At 39.2% G+C, this 21,671-nt stretch overlaps 2 protein-coding genes across 3 annotated transcripts in view; one reads left to right on the top strand and one right to left on the bottom strand.

The window, feature by feature from the left end:
* Positions 1 to 4,386, top strand: part of ABCB11 (ATP-binding cassette, sub-family B (MDR/TAP), member 11) — a 38,171-nt gene extending 33,785 nt beyond the window's left edge. The window contains 6 exon segments of the mRNA XM_009076158.1: positions 4 to 191; positions 301 to 457; positions 898 to 1,095; positions 1,872 to 2,078; positions 2,804 to 2,950; positions 4,186 to 4,386. Coding sequence (XP_009074406.1) covers positions 4 to 191; positions 301 to 457; positions 898 to 1,095; positions 1,872 to 2,078; positions 2,804 to 2,950; positions 4,186 to 4,386 — 1,098 coding nt within the window.
* Positions 4,387 to 9,016: 4,630 nt separating this feature from the next.
* On the bottom strand, positions 9,017 to 16,451 carry G6PC2 (glucose-6-phosphatase, catalytic, 2). Of its 2 annotated transcripts, XM_009076157.1 has the most exons (6): positions 16,151 to 16,451; positions 15,811 to 15,884; positions 15,395 to 15,504; positions 12,197 to 12,308; positions 11,276 to 11,391; positions 9,017 to 10,091 (listed from the first exon to the last, which is right to left on the bottom strand). In XM_009076157.1, the coding sequence occupies exons 2-6, from the start codon at positions 15,858 to 15,860 to the stop codon at positions 9,580 to 9,582; spliced, it is 900 nt and encodes a 299-aa protein (XP_009074405.1). In that variant the 5' UTR covers positions 15,861 to 15,884; positions 16,151 to 16,451; the 3' UTR covers positions 9,017 to 9,579. The 2 variants fall into 2 exon arrangements, with proteins under 2 accessions (XP_009074405.1, XP_009074404.1); XM_009076156.1 differs by lacking the exon at positions 16,151 to 16,451 and having other exon boundaries at positions 9,580 to 10,091; positions 15,811 to 16,028.
* Between the last annotated feature and the right edge of the window lie 5,220 nt (positions 16,452 to 21,671).

Raw genomic sequence — 21,671 nt, 5'->3', positions numbered from 1 at the left:
GAGCAAATGTTTATCAACAATTTTGAGAAGAATCTGGATATGCCCTATAGAGCTGCAATCAAAAAAGCACATGTTTATGGACTCTGCTTTGGCTTTGCCCAAAGCATAGTGTTCATTGCCAATGCTGTCTCTTACAGATATGGAGGATTTCTAGTTGACAATGAAGGACTCCATTACAGCTTTGTGTTCAGGTGAGAGCCTGCCCAGAGCCACAAACAGTTCTCCAGAAGTGCTGGGATTGGTGTAGTGTTCAGTGTCATGATGGCTTCCCAAGAATGACTGTGTCTCCCTTCCCTGCAGGGTGATCTCTGCTATTGTCACCAGTGGAACTGCCTTGGGAAAAGCTTCTTCCTATACCCCTAACTATGCCAAAGCCAAAACATCTGCTGCACGCTTTTTTCAGCTGGTTGATCGAATTCCTAAAATCAGTGTTTACAGTGAAAAAGGAGAAAAATGGGTAAGAGTGGAGATGAGTAATTTGTGATGTCATTCAGCTCAATATAAGCATGGAAGTTTGAGTCAGATAAAATGAAAATTTTCAATTTCTGGCAAATTGAAAAGCCAGACCCAGAAAATTCAAACTGTTTCTTTTATACTCAGTGTCTGTATTAAACTTACCCATTTACAAGGCAATGTCATTTCCAATTGAGGCCTCTGACCAGTGCCGTGCGGGGAAGTATAAGCAGAGAAAGTGTTACGAGCAATAGCTTCATCTCTAGGACAGCTACTCCAGTATGGCTTTTATCCCTTTTCCTGGGCTAGTTTCACAAGAACAAATGTCATATTTTAAACAAGAGATGCAAGAATGGAATCTGAGGAAGAGTTATTTTCTACTTTGCAGCCCATTTTTGAGCTTGAGCTCCTTGTAACAACTTTCTCATATATTTTTTTCCCTAGGATGATTTCAAGGGAAGCATTGAATTTCTTAACTGTAAATTCACATACCCTACTCGGCCTGATATTCAGGTCCTGAAAGGACTCTCTATAGCTGTCAAGCCTGGACAGACTTTGGCATTTGTTGGAAGTAGTGGCTGTGGTAAGAGCACCAGTGTCCAACTTCTGGAGCGTTTCTATGACCCTGAGAAAGGAAGTGTGGTAAGCAAAGAAAATGTGGTTTCTGTGCTGTTGTTTTCAGCAATGCCCCCAGGGCCTTCTGCCTGTGTCCTACTGTGCAGCCTAGCAGTGGTGGCACGTACATGTGCAGCCTGGGGCTTCAGCTCCTACTCAAACAGATGCGGACTGTTTGGACAATTCCCAAGTATCATCTCAGATGTATTCAGGCAAGACCAGAGAACTACAAGCCTCAGGTGCATCCTCATGCATTATGTAGGGTATAGGCATTTGCCTTGGTAGCTCCTGTATAAAACTGATGATGTGTGCTGTACATTGTGGGAGCACAAGCAAAAGTCAAGTCTGAATGGAGCAACAAAGAGCCTGGAACATCCTGCATATTCATGCAGTCTCTCTGCAGGTTGAATTTGTCAATTACTGATAGCTTAAAAAGCTTGTATATGTTTTCCTAATGTAAATACCTATCTAGACTGATTTCTCTCTCTTTGGAAGAAATTTCAGTGTGGTGATCACTAAGTCAGGAAGGCAATAAAGCATGTGCCTAACAAGCAATTCAACAGTTCACTAGGATTTAAGACTGAGGAAATAATCTAGTGTTTGGCTGGATCACAGCCATACCACAAAATACACATCATGCACAAAGAAGTCAAAGATAAGCAATCCTTCCAGTCTCACTTTAAATCAGTTGTGTTTGCATTTTAGTAATACAGTTAAATAATTTTATTTTGCTATAAATTATATGGGTGTGGCAAGCTGTTGTTTTGTAATGATGTTTCAAGTTTTCTCCTATTTCCCTGTAGTTAATAGATGGACACGACTCTAAGAACATAAACGTACGGTTTCTTAGATCACAAATAGGAATAGTGTCACAGGAGCCGGTGCTATTTGACTGCAGCATTGCTGATAATATCAAATATGGCAGTAACATGAAAGAGGTGCCGATGGACAAAGTCATAGAAGCAGCCCAGAAGGCTCAACTGCATGATTTTGTCATGTCCCTGCCTGAGGTAAGTACTGTGGAACTACAGACAGGCTGCTCAGTGTTCATTGCAGTGGGAGTTTCTCCAAACCCAGTTAAAGTTGCTACACATGTACATCTATCATGTCCTTTTACATCTGTAACAGTAGGAGCAAAGAGGGTGTCATGCCCATTTGTTGTGTTCCTGAGAGTTTGGGTGTGAGTTGTTACTGGATTCTTGCGTAGTAGACAAACATATAAATCCTGTTTCCAGCTGTGGGAAATTTGCCTTGTGACTAGAGCATGATACTTAGACAAAAATATTTGAAGCTGTCTGCTTATGTGCACTTAGGTATGATTTAAATGCACTGAAATAATATAATAAGAACATAAAAGTTATGGATGCAATTTAGGCACCCAAACAAAACACTTGCCTAGAAAGCCCTTAAATCATTTTTATCTTCTTCTCCCAAATCTTGGGCAGGGGGATTTCTTTTTGCCTCAGACAAATCAGCCAACATCTTGCTATCACATTTTTCTTCCAGGCCTGTCACCATGCTGCCTGGGCCTCTGAGCCATGCGCAGGCAAAGCATGGCTTGGAAACCTCTCCCAAAACATGTGTACCACTGAACAGAGTTTCTGTATTCCCAGGTTCTGTATGGAGGAGGCAGCAGTGGTCAGCATTCTTGCCTCTCTCCTGCTCTTCCTTCAGGCTGTTTACTGGTGTGTTAGCTTACACTTGAATAAAATCTTTCTTTTGTATTTTTTTTCAGAAATATGAAACTAATGTTGGGGCTCAGGGTTCCCAGCTGTCTCGTGGGCAAAAGCAGCGCATTGCCATAGCGAGGGCCATCATACGAGATCCTAAAATTTTATTACTGGATGAAGCTACATCTGCCTTAGACACAGAAAGTGAAAAGGTAAATGTGCAGAGATAAGCAATAAGGAAAAGTTAATACAATAGCTTACAATGTACTGTGGAGGATAAGACATAAGCATGCCTTCTCTCAGACATTCTGACTGTTGTGACAGGAAAGGTGTGATCAGAAGAAAGGGCCCTGCAGAGGTGAGGCAGTGCTGCACTGAGCCAGCTTCTTGGTCTGCCTTGAGACTGCTGCTCAGTCCCCCTCCCCCCAGCTCAATGCTTAGAGGAGCTCAAAGGGGCTGCTTATGTGTCAACAAAACACATGAAAAGTCTAGTATACATAAGAGGCTGCACCAGGTTCACTACAAAAGGGAGCAAATTGGGCCCTCTCACTCCCTTTTTTTCTCTCTGTCTGTCTCACAACCCCAACTCCTGACCATCCACACAGCACACCAATGTGGGATCTAAGGACTGGTGATATTCTTTGTTCTCTCTCTCCCTTTTCTGTCATTATTTCTCTCCTCCCTTGCTCTGCCTGGGCAAAGCACAGTTATATTCTACCCCATACTCCATACTGAAGTACCATACTGGGTTGTGACAAAGCCTTCTCTGTTCTGTAGACCTCCCAGCATACTCCCCTACATGACTGCACGGTATTCCACGTTGTGAGTTCAGCACTTTCACTTTTAATGATCTTTCCAAAAGGTGCAGGAGGCACAGCTATAGAAAAAAGCAGCCAGTTCCAAGGGCTCTTAAATTGCCCATGAGAAGCAGAACTTCTTCTGAAATGTGGATGATAATTCCCTGGGTTTAAAATCATTCAGTTGGGAATAGTTTGTAATTATAACTTCTGTACATTAAAAACCAACCAAACAAAAATGTATTCATGCCTATGAATGATGAGTCTGACTATCCAATAGAAACAGCAATGAGGGGCATAAGAACTTGGGCAATAATTTGTGTAGGTTGGTTACACACAGAGGTTAGAGAAATGGTGGAAATTTAAAACCGTATCCACAGTGAGCTGACATTCAGCACATGAGCTGAGTAAAGGCCTTCCTTAATTTCTACTACTATGTTTGTTTACCTGTACCTTCTTTTGTGCTGCCAATGAAGAGTTCATGACCCAGCTAAGCACACTAGTATCAAAACTTTCGATTTAGCCTCTTTGTCACTTTTACAAGTGTTGCACAATATGGTTAATGAATCTGAAGCAATTGGATCAGTCCAGCTCTGAGCCCTCATTTGCTTTGCATATTTTCACTCTGACACTCGGTCTGTTGCCTTTAGACTGTGCAGGCAGCCCTGGATAAGGCCAGAGAAGGGCGTACCTGCATCGTCATTGCCCACCGCCTGTCCACCATCCAGAACGCTGACATCATCGCCGTCATGTCGCAAGGACTCGTCATTGAGAGGGGCACTCATGATGAACTGATGGCCATGGAAGGAGCCTATTGGAAGCTTGTTACCACTGGAGCCCCAATTAGCTGAATTACTGTGATTCTAAATTGGAAAGATTTCTGTAAGCAAATACTTGTGGTAGGTATGTGTATGTTGGTGCTCCTTGGTGCTATGGAGTGCTCTACAATACTGTGAGATCAGTGGAACCCTGAATGTATGTGCTCTCTGCACCAGGCACACTTGTCCAGCATGTGCAGCAGGCTAAGCACAGGCTGATGCATTCAGGAAGTAGCTTAGCCCACTGATAAGGGAAAGAAAACCTGAAAATGGTAAAGAACTTTTCTGCTGATCTGGGGAGTTGCCACTACCTGCAAACTGCACAGTCCTGTCATGCCTCAACTAGCAATCAAGGAAGACTTCACTCTGGTGTTCTGGAAACTTCCCCTTCTCTAGGTAAACTGAGTAAACACAATCCCATAAATGATTCTGTACATCTGAAGAGATGAAATCTCTCCTAACATTTGGTCTGCAAGAGGATTACAGCAGACACCCTTCCTGTGGGTACAGAACTCTCACCCTTTCACCTCATCTTACCATACAAGTCAGCTGTGCTGTCAGGGAGGCTGAGCTTCCCCTGTGTGTGGCTGCAGCACTGACACAGCTGTGCCCCTTCAACAAAACCAGGAAGCACTTACAGAGAAGGCAGCTCCACAAATGGAAAGCAATCAAGGTGAGGCACAGAAGCTGGTGAGGATCATTTCCTAGCCCACCGGTCTCCACCTAACACTCACCACTCTAATAAAAGCTGTCAAATAGATTTTTTAATAGGAATAAATGCTTTGGTTGAATGTCAAATCTTACAGTTAATCATCACCATTATTTAAACCACTTCTATTGAGATGACGATGGATAATATGTTCTTTTTTTTTCAGAAGGCAAGACAATGATGAGTATTTTTATAGAAATCATAAATATATTCAGTAAAGGTGGAAAGCTAGCCATAATCAGCTCTTTGTTTGTATTAAACACAGTGGATAAATGGAGCAACAATGCATTCAGAAATTACAAAGGTCAGGAAGGAGCTTCTTTTGGCAGAAGCTTGTATCTGTCACAGTTTATTATAGGACCTACTGTAGGTTTCTCTGAAATATGTTATCAGTTATTGTCTGCAGCACAACTGAACTCTTTCCTTTAGTGACTGGGATCTTGGAGACAGAGCAGATAGACTGTCCATCTAAATTACTGCTTCAAAATGTGAATACTGATTTTGAATAATAGAGTATCAAGTGGAAAAGTCATTCTCCATGTTCTAAAATCTGCAGTTGGGGTGAGGGAGAGGTTTCCACTCACTTTATAATGAATCACACCAGTTTTCATAAAACTATGCAGCAGTACCAGTACTTGAATAGAGCTGTAAGGGTGAAATTTTTATTAGGATGCATCCCTTAATTCCAGGCAGCAAAAACCAATTTCAACTTTTGTACAACTCCATTAATAGAATTACTGCCACAGACCCTACTGAACAAGGGTTATTTTCCCAAGGAAGTCTGTATTTTAAACCTCAACTGAATATGACTTACAAAGCTGCATTATTGGCTTTAATCTTTTTAGCCTTTTTATGTTTCAGGGCAATAATTAGTTTGACAGCTCAGGACTGAAACTATCGACAGAGTGACCTAATGACATACCTATATGATATTTAATTTATATTAGTATTTAAGTCTATGGAAGAATAATGACTCTTCATTAAAAACTACACTGACTGTGTGTACTTATTTTTTAATTCTTTTGCCTAAAGAACACCACTTAAGTGACCCAAATTAAACGAATAAACTATTTTTTTACTGGCTCTTGTGCTTTAGCTCTTCTCTTACTCTTCAGACAAATGCATGAGTATCTTCCAGCAGCTAAGTATTTCTGTGTAGTTGGATCAAGTCTGTGACAAGGGTCTCCTGTGCAGGACTGAGCTGTTGAGAAGGCCAATGCAATGATACTAGGCCCTGTCTGCACAGGAACCTGCTGTCTCCTTGCAGGAGCACAGGGACATAGCTCCAGCTGGGTGGTACTACTTCTGCTCTTTGAAGTATGATCATCCTGTTTTAAAGCAGCTAAGAAATATCGAGAGCTAAGTATTGGGAAGTGTGCTGGTACAACAGAAGGCACTCACAGTGTACACAAACAGTTGCACATTCTTGGGTTGCCACCTCCTGCCACTTTATTGCTATGTGCTGTTGACAACCAATTAATTTTAAAGACTTTTGATGCCTGTGCAAAAGGATTCAATTGCAAGTAGCACTATACGGTGTGTCTGGGCATGAGCAACAAGCCTTGATGGACTGCTCGGGGCAGAGCTGAACTGGTCTTATCTCTGCAGCTGCTCACCACCCTGGAACTTGGTGACAAGATCCTTGAGCCAACCCAAAGGCATTTGCTTATGTCTTTTAAGTCAGACCTGAGTTATTAGTCTTGACAGTAGACAGTGTAATTTAATGTCTCCTGCTGTATGCTTCTCTGGGCACCTCTAAGTCAAGGACAAAAGATTAACTTTCTCCTAGGATCCCATTAGTGGGTGCAAGGGGATCAGTCAGACACTTTCCACCCTCCTTATTAGATAGGAGAACCTTCATTCAAAAGGGAGCCTTGTGGCCCAAACAAGGCTGAGTAGTTCAGCTCATCATATAAGTGTATATGTGCTGTATCTGTTCCAAATATTAACAATATAAACAGTTGCAAAAGCCTGGTGAATTAATAGTTTGAATATTTAACAATTTGATGGCTCTTAGATAAGGTCTCACACAATCTTGTTAAATAAAGTTTGAAATATAACTTTCAACTGCAATAAATTTACTAAAGCCTGATTAAGGGACACATAGACTTATTTCACTGTAACAATTGAATGGCTGGCTCATGATTTTCAATTCTAACTCTATCAAAACGTCAAGATTGTACCTTGACACTTGTTTAACCCACCATTCTGGAAAAGGCTAACTCCATTTGAAGATGTGGGAGCCCTGTTTGGAGATTCTTCAAGCAGTGGTGCAAAACTCCATAGCCCAACACCCTCAGCTACTCAGAAAGTGTCTTACATCACATTACATTATCAACTGGTTAATTTCTGAAGTTACTGGTAAAATTAAACTAACTTTGTTTATTCAGTTTTCCCACCATTCTTTGTTTTAGTAATGTTTTAATAGTTGCAGAAAGAGTAAGAGGTGGTTCAGACAGGAAGCTACTCTGTGTCCCTTTCCTGAAGCTCTAAAGCTGCAAACTGAATTAATAGGACACTCCAAAAAAGCGAGTAGAACTCATGTCTTCTTGTGTCTGTACAGAGCTTAGAAGAATATGGCAGAAATGACAGTTGTCAGTCTATATTTCGGGTTGTGTCTATCCCAACAGAGGCACAAAGATTCTTTGTCAGTGCCGGGAAGAATAGAGACCTTCATGTAGAAGCTTAGAAATGTGATGTCCACCCATAACTCTCAGATTAAAATAGACAACACTGCCACTAAGTTCAAACACTGCTGCGAGAACCACAGACAGCTGTGCATGAAGAATCTGCTGGCAGAGGGAGCCAGGAACAGAAGGACATCTAGACCAACCTGCTGGTGTTCTGTGATGCCTCTGTAGGTCACGTTATTGGTAGGGAATTAAAAAGCACAGAGCAACTTGAACACAGCTGAAATTTTTGTCATAGCTGTCTTTGTTCTTCTTACTTGTTTCTAGTCCCATTAGCTGAGTAATTTTGCTTAGGGAGTCACAATTATAGAAAAGAGTGGTTTCTGGTCAGCTGCAGTGGGAAAAAATAGTTCAGAGAACCATTACAAAAGACATCAGGAGATGCATGAAGCAGAATACTCCTCAGACTGTTAAAACCAGATAATTAATTTTGTTAAGTCAAGGCATTCTTACTAGGCTCTCAAATAAGGATGCCTGTTTCAGATTTGCTTCTGTAATTTGTATCATGTTCATTCCCAAAGGCCAACATGAAACCATTCACCTTGTTTGCCCAATTAAATAAGATTCTTTTGATTTCAATTATCCCACACGTAATTAGAAGTCTAGAAGCAATATCACATTTGCATCTTCTAATCCTTATTGCTTTCAGATCATACATGCACAGCCCTCATTACCCATATTATAGCCTTAGAAAGCCATATATAGTTTGTATACTAAGCATTATGAGATGGTATCAGCAAAATATTGCTTAAAGATTGTGCACTGAAAGGAAATATACAACAGTGGATGCTAAATAATGAATAAAAATAGGAAGTACCCACCTTTGCCTATTTAGAACATCCATTTATATAGCAAATATATTTAACATATTAGTTACTTGCCTAAGCAGACAAAGCTGACAAGAATATAAACTTGCAATGACAGTCTGCAACCACATGTTCATGATTTAGACAGCTACTAACAGTGATTCAGGCTCGTGACTCTCGACCTGAGAGAACTAGACTGATTCACCTTTGCAATACAGGAGTATGAACAATATTATTGAGGTTGTATACTGAGATTATTTCATTATTGACAACTTTCTTCATTAGCATCTATGTAGATGTACAGAAGCAAAGATTTTTTACACCACATTTATGCATTTTCAATATCAACAGTGTGATGGGTATCATTCAATATTTAGGTGATCACTCTCAAAAACTAGAAATGACAAAAACCACACAGTAATGCAAAAATATATTCTACAGAGTCTAATGGAAATACACTTTTATTTTTTTTTTTCATCTGACTTAATCAGAAGCTGTTTTGCTCAGGAAGCTCAATAAGTTAAATCTAAAGCCTTGTTTAGAACTATGCTGGCCTTTTTCACAGTGCCTGGGTACAGCCATACAGTTGTAGGTGGTGTGATACTGTCACACCATTATATAGCAGTTTAACACACAGTATCTATATATAAAAAATTAAATATTGAGTATCACTATGTACAGTTGAGGCTTGAAGCACCATCTAGCTAGAGATGGACAGAACTAAAAGACCATCCTATTGCTAAATACAACTAGTTGATTATACTTCAACATTTCCTCATGACCCAGAGTATTCGGCTGTTTTCTGCAGTGTGGTTGCAATATTTCTAGGAACAAAATCAGCAACTAATATTTCTGAGCTGCCAAAGTCTGTACTGATTTTGGATGCACTGGTTACTTACCAGGAACACATCAAAGATGCCATGGCATCCCCTTGGTTAAAATGAGTTAGCAAAACTGCCTTTGCGGAAGGTTCTTGAACAGTTCATATCCATCCACATTGCTAACCATTTCAAAATTTTATCTAATTAAGTTTCTTTTCAGTTGTCGTCATTAATGAGTGGACACAGTATGGAACCAAGGCAACTACAGTCAAGGGCATAGCTGCACTCTTACAAAAAGAGAGAATGTAGAACAAATACTCAGTATGAGTAGGTATCTTAACGAGATTGTACAGCTGCAGTGTAGCTAAAGAAGCAGCTATACATAATACGCGGAAACTTATCTTGCGGCTGTTTTTACCTTTGCAGCTTATGATGAACATGTCAGAATTAATTCCAAGACCTAAACCAAAGAGTGCACCTAAATTCCTCACCAGTCCAGCAAACGGAGTTGTGTCAATGTTTATCCAGTCTGGGTTGGCACACCACTTCTTGGCCTTTGGAACAGACCATAGCAAGTCAATATCAAGAAGCTTGAGTGACAGATAAAAGCCAAGGGCAAAGATGAAAAGAAACAAGTTTGTCTTGATGTACATTCTCAAGCTTGCTGTCTGAATAGCAGGGGTGTGCTCAAATGCTTCTGCCACAAGAATGCCTGTGGATTAGAAAGTCAGTGTTACAGGGAACAACAGACTTGTACTTTGAAGAAACACTTGCTACAGTGTTCCTGTAGAATTTTGAACACAGAAAAATATATCTATGTATTTCATATTTATGTGTATATATACACATACACACACACACAATTTGCCACTTCTGTAATACATTACAAACCCTCTTCTCCCAGTCAAACCTGCCAATTTGGAAGAAAGAAAGTAAATACTAAGCACTACATGGTTTTGATATGAGGCATACCTTAGGCCTGACTTCATCTCCCAGATGACAACCTATCAAATATTAGATGTAAACTGGAACATTCCTTTTCCAAAAGAGTCCCTCACTCAAAGACTGGCTCCAGCAATGCAGAATTCAACACCAGTTCCCACACAGGTTTTGAGTGTTGAAGGAAAAGACACAGAACACATTTATCTTCTCTCGTACTCATTTTATCCTGGTTGTGAAGAGGGAAAGCTGTTAGCCAGGGCTGCCTAGGCTGCACTGCATTCATGAAAGAGAATGGGAGCAGGCAGCCCCTACTCAATGCTCCAGTCACCCTCCTTAAAATCAGATAGATACTAGAGAGACAGTTCATAGTTTGAACTCCCTAAATACCAATTTGCAACATGCTTAAGTAACCCTGAGAAAATGTACTTTAGCTTCTTAAATCACCCTTGGGAGTTTGTACTGCTGATTTACCTTTTCCTCTATTTTGCTCAGGTCTCTGACCCCATGCTTGTTCACACTGCACACACGCTGGTTTGCACCTGGACAGCACTTGAAGTGGCTCAAATAGCTTGCTCCTGAGAAGGAGAGGTCAGAGCCATATAGGAGCACTTCCGCTCTGATCTCTTCTACACAGGCAGCACAGTTAAAGATCAGGAGCAGCCAGTACAAACCAATCAGAGCTAGTCTGAGGCAGTGTGGACATAACACAGTCAGCACCAACTGGTATATGGACAAGGGCTCACTCCCTTCACTGTGTGAATTACACAGGCAGCAGGTACATTCTACCTTGCAAATTTTACCTTTAGACTACTATCTAATCCAGATCTTCCAGAGCACAAAGAGCAGCACTGTGGCTACAAGCTGAGTAGTACTACTAAAAATCTCTCGCCTTTTCTCATACTTCAATTTTTCGAGATTTTGCATATATGGTAAAAAGAAAAAGAGCAGCATTACCAGCAAATACTCCAAGAATAACTTGATGAGGGAAATGTGTTGCTATGAATACTCTTGAGATGCACACACTGATCTGGATAATCCAAAAAATACTCCATAGGAATGACCATGTCAGTCTGGAAGGGAAAAGGGAGATGCTTAAAAATTAAGACTAGCTATTTTATCCATTAATTTCCCCCAAGCCCCAATATGTCAGGATCATATTTTTATCAGATAGAGGTTTATCAAGTAGAGCAGTTTAGATCAGATGATTAAAAACTGAAGTCAGTACTAAAACATTATAAAGAGAGGTTGCAGGAACACACCCCACTAGTTTCAGGTCCAAGACACCACTGTGATATTAGTGACAAAAGTGTTAAATTAGCAGGTTAAATTAGCACTAGTACCTTCAACATATTTCATCATGAAGTCATGATGAAAAGTTCAATTTTTTCATGGCAAAATTCATAGTGCTGGAACAATCCTGTCAGGCTTGGAAAGAACAGTCATCAAAGCAACTACAAGACTTTCCCACAGAGCTGAGTAATGCATTACAGTGAACTTTGTCAACATTAGGTGCATTTGCTTTAAAATGGGCTAAGAAGGACAACCACTGAAGCAGTAAATTTATGTACTAACCAAAAGATCCAACACATAATGACAGTTAATAGAATTACAAATTTCCTGAAGATGTGACACAGCTGATTAGGAGATATTTTATGTAATGACTCTGAGTTAATAAATACCAACCTATATAAATACATAAATCCTCTTAATATATTTTTTTCTTCAGCCAAAGTAGGTCATAATAAAAGGCTGTTGGGTTTTTTTACAAACTGGATAGAACAAACTATGAATATTTGTTTAAATTACGCCCAGTAAAAACACAGCATGTATATAAAGAAATATCTGTATGAGTTAGAATAATGGAAAGACACTGACCTGTGAAGGGTAACAGCTGATTTATCCTTCCATCTAACTGTGTAGCTAAGTGCTGCTGTGACCATTACATACCAGACGCAGGATGATCCCATGGCATGTCCAGATGGGCTTCCTAGGAAAAACAGAAAGGAAATATTCAGCTTAAGAATGATGAATCTAATGTTTGTCATATAGAAAATGTCTACTGAAAATTAGTCAGGCACCTAATCATTTAGAGAGAAAATGGCTAAAAAAAGGCTGAAAGAATGTCAACTGCTTGTCAAAAGTTAATTTTCTCAATATGAATTTTTTAGGAGATTCACCTATAGGGAATCCATAATATTTGTCTGAAATCAAGAAGTAACAGCTTAACCATCTTATATTGCCGTGAGGTGGAATCTTGATTGGAAAGCATAGTCTTTTCCCACGATTACAAAACCCCCAACCATCTAGGGTGCTCTTAGGGATGCAGAAGTTATATATGAGGATCAGAGGAGAAAGGTTTTGAATGTGCTTCCTCATAACTTAGAGGGGTGACAAAGATTTAGCTCTTTTTAACATTCTAAAGTATCAATTTAACTTTAGGTGGCCCTTCCAAACTGCCTTTTATCTGCTTCTGCAACTACCATGGCATTAACGATCACGATCTGTGTCTTGTTAGTAATATTACAATCCAGGGAATTTACATTTTGAGTAGTTTTGTAATAAATTTAGAAATGTATTTGAAGCACGATGGGAGAACTGTGTCTTTGTGCTGTACTTTGATTTAATTTATAATGTTATAAATTTTAAGGTGTTTTGTAAATTTAAAGGTACAATATCAACTAGCTTGAAAGCAGATTATCAGTGAAACTGGCACATGAAATGATGGTGTAACATATCAGACTAACTGCTGCACCCACAGTAGTCTGTAATAGGCAACACGCATAGAGAGAGCAACAGTGATTTCTTTTTAGTCCAGGTATAATAATATATGTGTCATTAGTTTTGTTTTAACAAATCAAATTTTAATTTTACTGGAAACAATATGAAGCCACAGAGAAGCTCCTACAACTGTGAAAATCACTGAAAAACAAAGTATGCTGGTCTGGTGCAAGGGAAATGACACCTAAAATTACTCTGGCACTTCTTTTCCCCTGTTCACCAGGTTTACATTCAACAAATTGAAATAGAGAAAGAGAGAAAATTAGAGCATTGGAATCTGTCAATCATGGACTTCTACAGCTTGGCTTTCTGTGGAGACAAAAGCGAAGTAAAAGGGACAGGATTATTTCACTGTCAGCGGAAATAGTTTTGGCTCAAGAAAGTGTTGTGACCCAGCACGATATAGCACTGTGTAAAGCAAAATAATTTTTCAGGGAAGCAGCAAAGCTGGAATGTCTAGGAAGGAAAAGCACAATGATTTCTGACTCCCTGCACTCACTTCCGCTATTCTGCTTGCCAGTATCTTTAGAGTCACCCTACCAGCTGTTTTGTTAATTTCCTAACAGATGTGCACTCCTAAACCTTCCAACAGAACAAAGGTCACTGATAAGGAAACTGCAATGTTGTATATCAGCATTGGGAAAGCTTCTCTTTGTTGTCATCTAGGAAAATGTCATCTAGGAATAATGTTTCATAGGTCATCTGCAAATTACCTACTAGAAACAGCATAAACTTCACCTTTAGGTTTATACTTAAGGCTTTAAGATCAAAACCTTACAAATACTAGCGAAAAAATGGCTGCAGGGTTTTAGTTCAGTTAACTCCAGAAGTACAAACCAAATTCAAGTCCTATGTAGTCATGTATGCAGTTCCCTCAGCTTTCCCTTTTGCTGAGCCACAGAGTTTGAGGTTCAGGCTGTTGTAACAATATTTTGATCTGCTTTTCTCATGTCTGTGGCAGCTTCCCTAATCTTGTGATATAAATTGCATATTTTAAAAGTGTGTGAAGTACTATGTACGCTCACACAATGACTGTATGCACATTACAGCAGCACTGACTGCACCTTGTGTTAATGAGGAATAGGTCAGTGACAGACAATGACAGTGTTCCAGGGCAAATCTGGAGGTGGGAGAAAATGTGGTTATTATACATGCAAAGAAGGAATCCATATGACAGCTGCACACCTGGACAGAACTAGGAATGACTTGTTACTTCAGGAAGAAAGTAACAAGAAGAAATGCCTTCTGGTTCAATGAATCAAAATGAAACACACTGACTGGTTCCTCAGCCAGGGTTTGGAACTACATGGTGCTGAATGGGCTCAGTTCTGAAGGCTTTTGAAAAGATCTGAAGGAGTTTAATACTCCGGGTTAGGTCCCAAACGAATTCACTTGAAAGAGACTGCAGATCACATATAGACCAGGCAGTATTTATACCCTGCCTCACCCAAGGGCTTAAGCTTCTTGTTCACAATTACAATGGGATGTAATGCTGGACATTGTTAACAAAATACAGCTATGCAAACTGCTTAAAAGCTTGTAGTGGCATTGACGAGGTGCAAAGCACAGGAATTTCCATAGTCAATATTTTCTTGTACAATGAATTAAACTAAATTCAGTCAGTTAGTTCAAAGCAAGTTACTCTTATTTCACATATTAGGGTTGCACAAGTTCGTTTAACTTTAGCAGTATTGCATTTGATTTCCACAGAAAAGACAATGAAACATAAAAAAAGGTGAAAATACATTGAAAAGGAATATTTTAAAAGAATGTTCCCCCATATATTTGTACACATAGTCACACACATTCTGTGCCAGTGTCTGGTTCTGGGAAGAGGAGTTCCCTCTTCCACCTGTGATATATTACATCATCGACTGTTGACACTACTGTTATTCACACTGAACCACCCACTAGTTTTGGGGGTTTGAATATGTCTTGCACAAGTGCACAAATTTAACAGACATGTGCTCTGTTTTGGAACATAATAAACATGTTTCACAAGTTCTGTGAAAATTCCTTTCCAATATGCCAGTTCATTCTAGTAAAAGTTATTTTTAAAGCAAAACCCCCTTCCTTGCACTGTTTAAAGGCAATGAAGTGAACATTCTTGTCATACAGCAATCAAATACCTATCACATTGTATTTCTTCCTTTTTCTCTGCTTGGGTTTTGGTGCCCTTTTATACATGAGCTCTGAGATTTGTATATCATATTAGACCTTCATAAGTAACACCCTCTCCCACTCAAAGCCACTATCCCTATTAAAGGTACCAATGTAATCTCCAACATTTCTTACCTGGACCAGTTTCACATGTTATAGGAAATTGTTCAAGGCATGGACTTGAATGGTTAGGGTAAATCATTGTTTCTTGCACCCACCAGTATGGGCGGTGACCAAATAAAATCCTGACAAAAAAATAAAACAAAATGAAGCAGAAACTCAATGAAAAGATTTTTACATAAGAAGACCACAGCAAAGCAAAATAAATAATCTTAAAAAGAATATGAAAAGCTATATTGCCAAAATTATTCTATAGTTGTTGTACAGGTTCTTCTCATCTTATCACAATGACATTTCAAACATATCTTATATATCTTCATTGTGAATTCCTTTTTTATTACAGGGGAAAGTCAGAAAATTTTCTAAACTTGAGACACATACAGCAACTATCATTAAAAATAACAAATTTTAAAATAACTCCAGCTTCTTACCATTTAAATATGAGGTTGAACCAATCACCAATGACTGCCACCCATATCATTTTAGTACCAACCACCTGGTTGAGCTGAAACCAAAGAGGAAAATAAATTGAGAATATATTCCGTGGATCGCCAACATGTGACATAAAATTAAGGAAATCCTGGTAAGCCCTGTAGTCCCTCTGTAAATGCTGAATGATAAGCACGCCATTGCTATGCAGGAGATCCATCTTAGTGGATTAAACTGTACTTGAAATATAGGACAGTTCTTTTAATCTTAAGTTTCTAGCGATAGAGAATGAGAGCCATGGAGGGGAGCTATTAAAAAGTGAGAGAAGGTGATTGACGTTGCCTTTATATTGTATCAGCGTGGTGTGTGCAGCCATTCCTGAAACACGTGGCTCCGATCACCGGGAAAGCACGCGAGCCTGTTAGCACTGGAAAGCTTTTCTGTTTGCAAATGTTAATTGAAGGAAGCTAAGTGAAGTACATGCTGAGCAGCAGCAAATTGTGGGGAAAGTTTTGTGGAAACACGATGTGTGAATTATGCAATACTTTGTATGAACAGTTGGAACATGTTTGCTTGAATTTTGTCACAGTTCATTTCTCTGCAGGACAGACATTAGTAATGTGTGTACTTCATTAAGTGTTGCTTGTATAAAGGATAGAAAGAATACACAAATAACTGATCTTTGCAGAACTGTCATTAAAGCTGTACATTTCACTTTGAAATAGAACTTGGCTACAATGCTGCAACTAATACTTTGCACAGCGCATTTCACATTCATGGAAAATATAACCAGCATCCATACATCAACAATTCTCTTGAGCTCCACATTTATTTTTAAAGCAGCAATATTCTTAAAACACTGAAAAACAATTGTTCCCTTCATACAAGAGGCCGTGTTAATCCAGGGCACAATGCAGATGAAGCTTAGTCTCTAAGTCATCATCTGGTACCACAATTCTTGTGCATTGCTTATATGACGCAAGTGCCGCACACCTCTGTCAGAAGGAGCTGCAGCTTCCCTTCTTGCTGCCTAGCCTAGCAGAGATGAGACTTGCTTTGCAAATCAGAGCAAGGCTGGGAACAGATGATTATTATTTCCCTGAAGTATTCCCAAGTGAAGCACTTCAGCTCTCCAGGGCAAACAGCCAAAAGCAGATTTGGCCGCAGGATTTTAAAAGATTACAGCAAACAATATATTAGCACATCAGATTATCAACATTAGTACTAATAACTGTAGCACAGGAAAAGAATATGTTCATTTGTGAGGTGGCTACATGACAAAACATTTTTCCACAAGAGATTAAATGGATACTAAAAGTCTGATGATACCATCTTCTTGTAGTATCAAAGGCAAGAGGAAAACTTCAGGTTCTTTATCAGGCTTTAATCTTCTGACATATTCATATCAGAATAGATAGTCGAAGACTATCTACATATCTGAAACAATTAAAATCAGAAGACAAAAGCAGCTCTATATATGCACTGCTCACTTCCCCACTGCTCTCTCCATGGCACTTCAAGCAAAACTGCACAAGCTGTGGAGACAGAGATATGAACTACTTAACTGTTTTTGCTGAAGAGGGACTTAACAGTTTAACAGGGCTTTATGATGTGTGGTCAGGGAAGTCACATGGAAACATTAAGTAGATTCAACAAATACAGCATGACAATTAAATGGACTTAGAGGACCTTTCTTCCTGACACAACCTCACATTTACTTTAACTACCCCCATTTACTTTAGCCATTAATAGCCTGGTTTTAGAAATGTTTTTGCAGATTTAAATCCTATATGTTTATTGCTACCAGTTGCATTAAGCCATATAGAAAACTTCCAGGGAAGATTTAAAATTTCATGCACTGCTTCTGAATAACAAATATTTTTCTATACATTGACTGAATTATTCACTTCAACTGTGGAAGTATCATCTTATTTTAAGGAAAACCCTTCCAAAAGCAAAATTTTAGGATATTTCAAAAATAAGTATTTCCTGTCTTTTTACCTGAAAATATTTGAGGAGGTATGTTTCTTGCTAAGCATTTCAGAATGTGCAGCAAGGTAACTGTCATATAAATGAACAGGTGGAATTAATTTTCCCTCCCCCAGTTCCTTCCCAAGAGTTTACTTGTTCAGAAATACCTCTCTAAAAAAACTTTTTCTGTGTTTTTACTAAATAAAATGTCCTTTTGCTACATTTTTTGCTGTGACAGCATCTTGCCTTTAGAGATAAGTAAAACTTAGAATAACAATAAAAATCACTCTTTTATACAAATCTGGGGTTAGTATGAAAAAATGTGGATAATCTGAGGTTTTCCTCTGTTTCTCAGCCTAGAAAAAGAATAATTAGCTTTAAAGATGAGTGTAAACATCAAGTCAGTTATTAGCTGAATAACAACCACCTTGTAGTACTTAGTTAAAACAGCAACTGTAATGAGGTTGTTTAAAAAACCATGGTCCTACTAGGAAAATTATTTTGCAGTAAGTAAGCTTCCTTCAAGATACAATTAAATGTCTGCAGGAGAATCTACCAAGTAACAAAATTGATCACCTTACAGTCCCTCTTTAATGGCACCACTGTTACTCAATAGTATCAGAAAAATTGCCTCTCTGATGCAAGATGTGCAGAACCATTGCAATAACTTTTTGCACATTTGTTTTATTTATAAATACAAACTCACCCACCCATGTTATCTATCCACTTTGATAGCAAAGCATCTGCTCAGACAGAACCACTCCAGAAACTCTGTCCATATAATGTCTGAAGGTATGTCTTGGTGCTTTCAGTAAATAACCTTTCTAGTATAAATGCTGGAGGCCTCCTGACACTGGTTTTCAAGATTTTTGCTGCTGATTATCTTTCTGCTTAGACAGAAAGATAAGCACCCTAGAAATAATGAAGACTAACAGCTAACAGCAAACCTAAAAACCCTTTAATTTTCTCCAACATTCTTTCTGAGTGTTTCAGAAGCTCCTACATCCTCACCTTAGACATACCAGTGGAGTCATGTTTATAAAAGATGTTTAAAAACCCTTAACAAATTCACAATCTACAAAAGTGAAAGCAGAGTTTTTGGAACAGGTTTCTGTGAGAAAAGCAGTTCTCACTGTGCCTGGAAGCACTCATGATCCTGCTCCATCCAAGAGGCAATTGACAACTCACATGTGAGTCATCTCTTGTCCTGCCAGAGATATTTCACAACTGATGAAAGTCTGAGATACTAAAGATTTTCCAGGCTCTAATAACCAGCAAAGATGGTGAAACATCTTGAAATACTATGTTTAATAACTGGCTTAAACTAACAATGCAGGAATATTTCCTCAGTAGAATTCCCACCCTCCTTTTCTATGCCAAGCACTGCAAAATGCTTCTGTAATGCACTTAGTTTTTCAAAGCCTCTTGAGATAACATATGAAATTTGCTGTATTTTAGTATGTGGAATTGCAAGGAAAACTAGTGATCTATATAGAAAGTGTATGCAATTAAGTATCTGAATCAAAGCCTTGTCTTGTTTGGATATTGTTGAACCAAGGTTTAGCCTTTACATGATCAAATTAGTTCTTAGTACAAAGCAAAACCCTTTAAAATGCTGTATGTTCGTGTAGAGAGTTTTTTAATCTGTTGATAATTTCTGGATTTCTTTTACTTTCCAAGACATACAAACCTAGAGACTTTATATATATTCTTTGTAATAATGCAGAAACAAGAATCATGCTGATGATCCACTGAAGGGAGGATAAAATGTTTATGGCTCCTGTGCACCTACATATTAGAGCAAATATTACATAACTGTTATCAGATGTTGTTAAGTAAATGTTTGTAAGGGTAGGAAAAGCCATCAAAGCAAACATTTTTTGAAACACTGTTAATGGAGCCCTACATACTGGGCCTAGCTTTCTGGTACATTATGCTTAGTTAATTGAACAACAACATTAATTTCCACACCAGTGTTTCCACTGGCACTGGACCAGCTACAGGCATTAAATAGCAATTTACAAAATTCACTATCAGATGCTGTATACAACAGCTGACAGCTATCTTCTTAGGTATATTTCCCGAGTGGAACACAGAAGATACCTCCTAATTTTTGAAATAGGAAGAGAAGAATATTTCAAGCTCTCTTTCACCCCCTTCCTTTCTTCCCTCCTGGCAAATGCAGAAAAGGGGTACATGGCACAACTACATTGTCTCCAGCAAACCGCATAATGTTACAAATAGGGTAACCATTGTTTAAACTTTTTTCCAACCATGACTTCGTGTGGCTTGCTATGATGGACATTTAGAAAAAAACATTTCGAAACAAGTGTCTGGGCTAGAGTTATGGCAGGTTGTCTGCCAGCATTGCTGACTGTGGAGTCTCTTGAGTCAGAACCAGCAGAGGGTTGAAGAAGCATCTCACCTGCGTTAATTTGGGTCATGGGCCACATACCTGTTTGTGTTGGTAAAGAGCTGTGGGTTTGAACTGAATACTAGGGCCTGCTAAAATCACTGTGCTTCATACAAACATGCAGTTGGTAAGCTGACTGTGGAGAGAGTTCATAGAGGGAAAGTAAGGTTGAAGATAGGTTACACTCTAAGTTCATGTCTCTAGAAAACTAAATCAGTCAGAAAAAAAGATAATTAAGGCATGGATTCTGCCAGTAAATGCCACAGGCCGTATTTAGTCTGGCTGGTGAAAGGAATGGGACTAAGGAAATCTAAACTTCACTGATAAAAAAACGGTATGTAATATTTTGGAGGTAGTGCCAATCACAGTGGGGTGAACCTGGTACCTGTGTTAGCAAAAGGATTCAGAAGAGACTGGACTGCAAAACTCACCAAAAATTACAGATTAGAATCAGGACTTGTTTAGATTAGTTTTGTATTTTCTAAACTCCAGGGTCTGGGAAAATTCTGTATTCAGAAAATTAGGAGCTCAGATAATAAAGGCCAGTGCTGTCAGGGGCAACATTGAAACTTGATACTAACAGCATGCACCCCGCTAGGTTTAAGGATTGAGAATAAGATAATTGCTCCTAATTAAAAAAAGCCATAAGGCATAGTCTCCATAATGCCCAAATCTACGTAATGTCTGGGAATCATCCTTGAACCAGCCCAACTTCAGTACATTTCAGTCAAGCAGATAAGGAATGGGGGTCTATATAGCTTTATGACTAATGCTGAGGAAAACTGTGAAATCTGGGGAACAGGTGCCCAGGTCAAACGAGACAGGCATAGAGTGAACTAGTAGTGCTATCCACCAGCAGCAGCACTTGATACAAGAGTAATATAACTGATAGTGCTCTCAGCTCAGACTTTGCTTTGGGTCCAGTGGGGCGACGGCAGTAATTAATACTTTCAGACAGCAATTCTCAAAGTTTTACTGAGTTTATATTATTCCAAGATTATCTAAATATCACTGGCAGAAAGTAAAAGACAGGAGAAACTCATTAGCACGGTAACAAAATGATCAAAAGTAGCTTTCGTGATAAACTGAAGGCTGCTACCTGGGATCACAAACTAGTGCGGATCAAGAGCCAAAAGGGAATAACAAACGGAGAAAAAACAGGCAGAGTGTCCTAAGGAGAACATCCACCGACAGGCGCTTACGGGCACGCGCAGCTACTGCGTGTTACTGCGTGGGGGTTGTGTTCCCAGCAGGACTGCAATTACCACTGCAAGTCAGTGTCCTGCCACAGCCACCTGCCTTACGGCTGCGCTTTCATCACTCTCCTGAGGGGACTCACACCTGGTGAATTAAAAAGCAATTCAGAAGTCCCACAAAATTTACACCCCAAGTGTGTTAGGTCAATAAAGTAGGACAGTGGGGACAAGCTCCGGCTCCGAAGGTGGAAGGAGGAGCGCTGAGGCTGTGCCCCGGCACGCC

The sequence above is a fragment of the Acanthisitta chloris genome, unplaced genomic scaffold (assembly GCF_000695815.1).
Source record: "Acanthisitta chloris isolate BGI_N310 unplaced genomic scaffold, ASM69581v1 scaffold10906, whole genome shotgun sequence".
In the NCBI taxonomy this organism is placed as follows: domain Eukaryota; kingdom Metazoa; phylum Chordata; class Aves; order Passeriformes; family Acanthisittidae; genus Acanthisitta; species Acanthisitta chloris.
The sequence above is the reverse complement of the archived record's forward strand: the minus strand, read 5'-3'. Positions and strand labels throughout refer to the sequence as shown.

Bases quoted from the DNA above. Each gene is read 5' to 3' on its own strand.
- G6PC2 (XM_009076156.1), bottom strand. From the start codon at position 16,028: ATGGATCTCCTGCATAGCAATGGCGTGCTTATCATTCAGCATTTACAG. The intron at 11,392-12,196 runs GTCAGTGTCTTT...TTTCCCTTCCAG, and splicing joins TCAGCTGTTACCCTTCACAG to ACTGACATGGTCATTCCTAT. The intron at 10,092-11,275 runs GTAATGCTGCTC...TCTAATCCACAG, and splicing joins TATTCTTGGAGTATTTGCTG to GCATTCTTGTGGCAGAAGCA.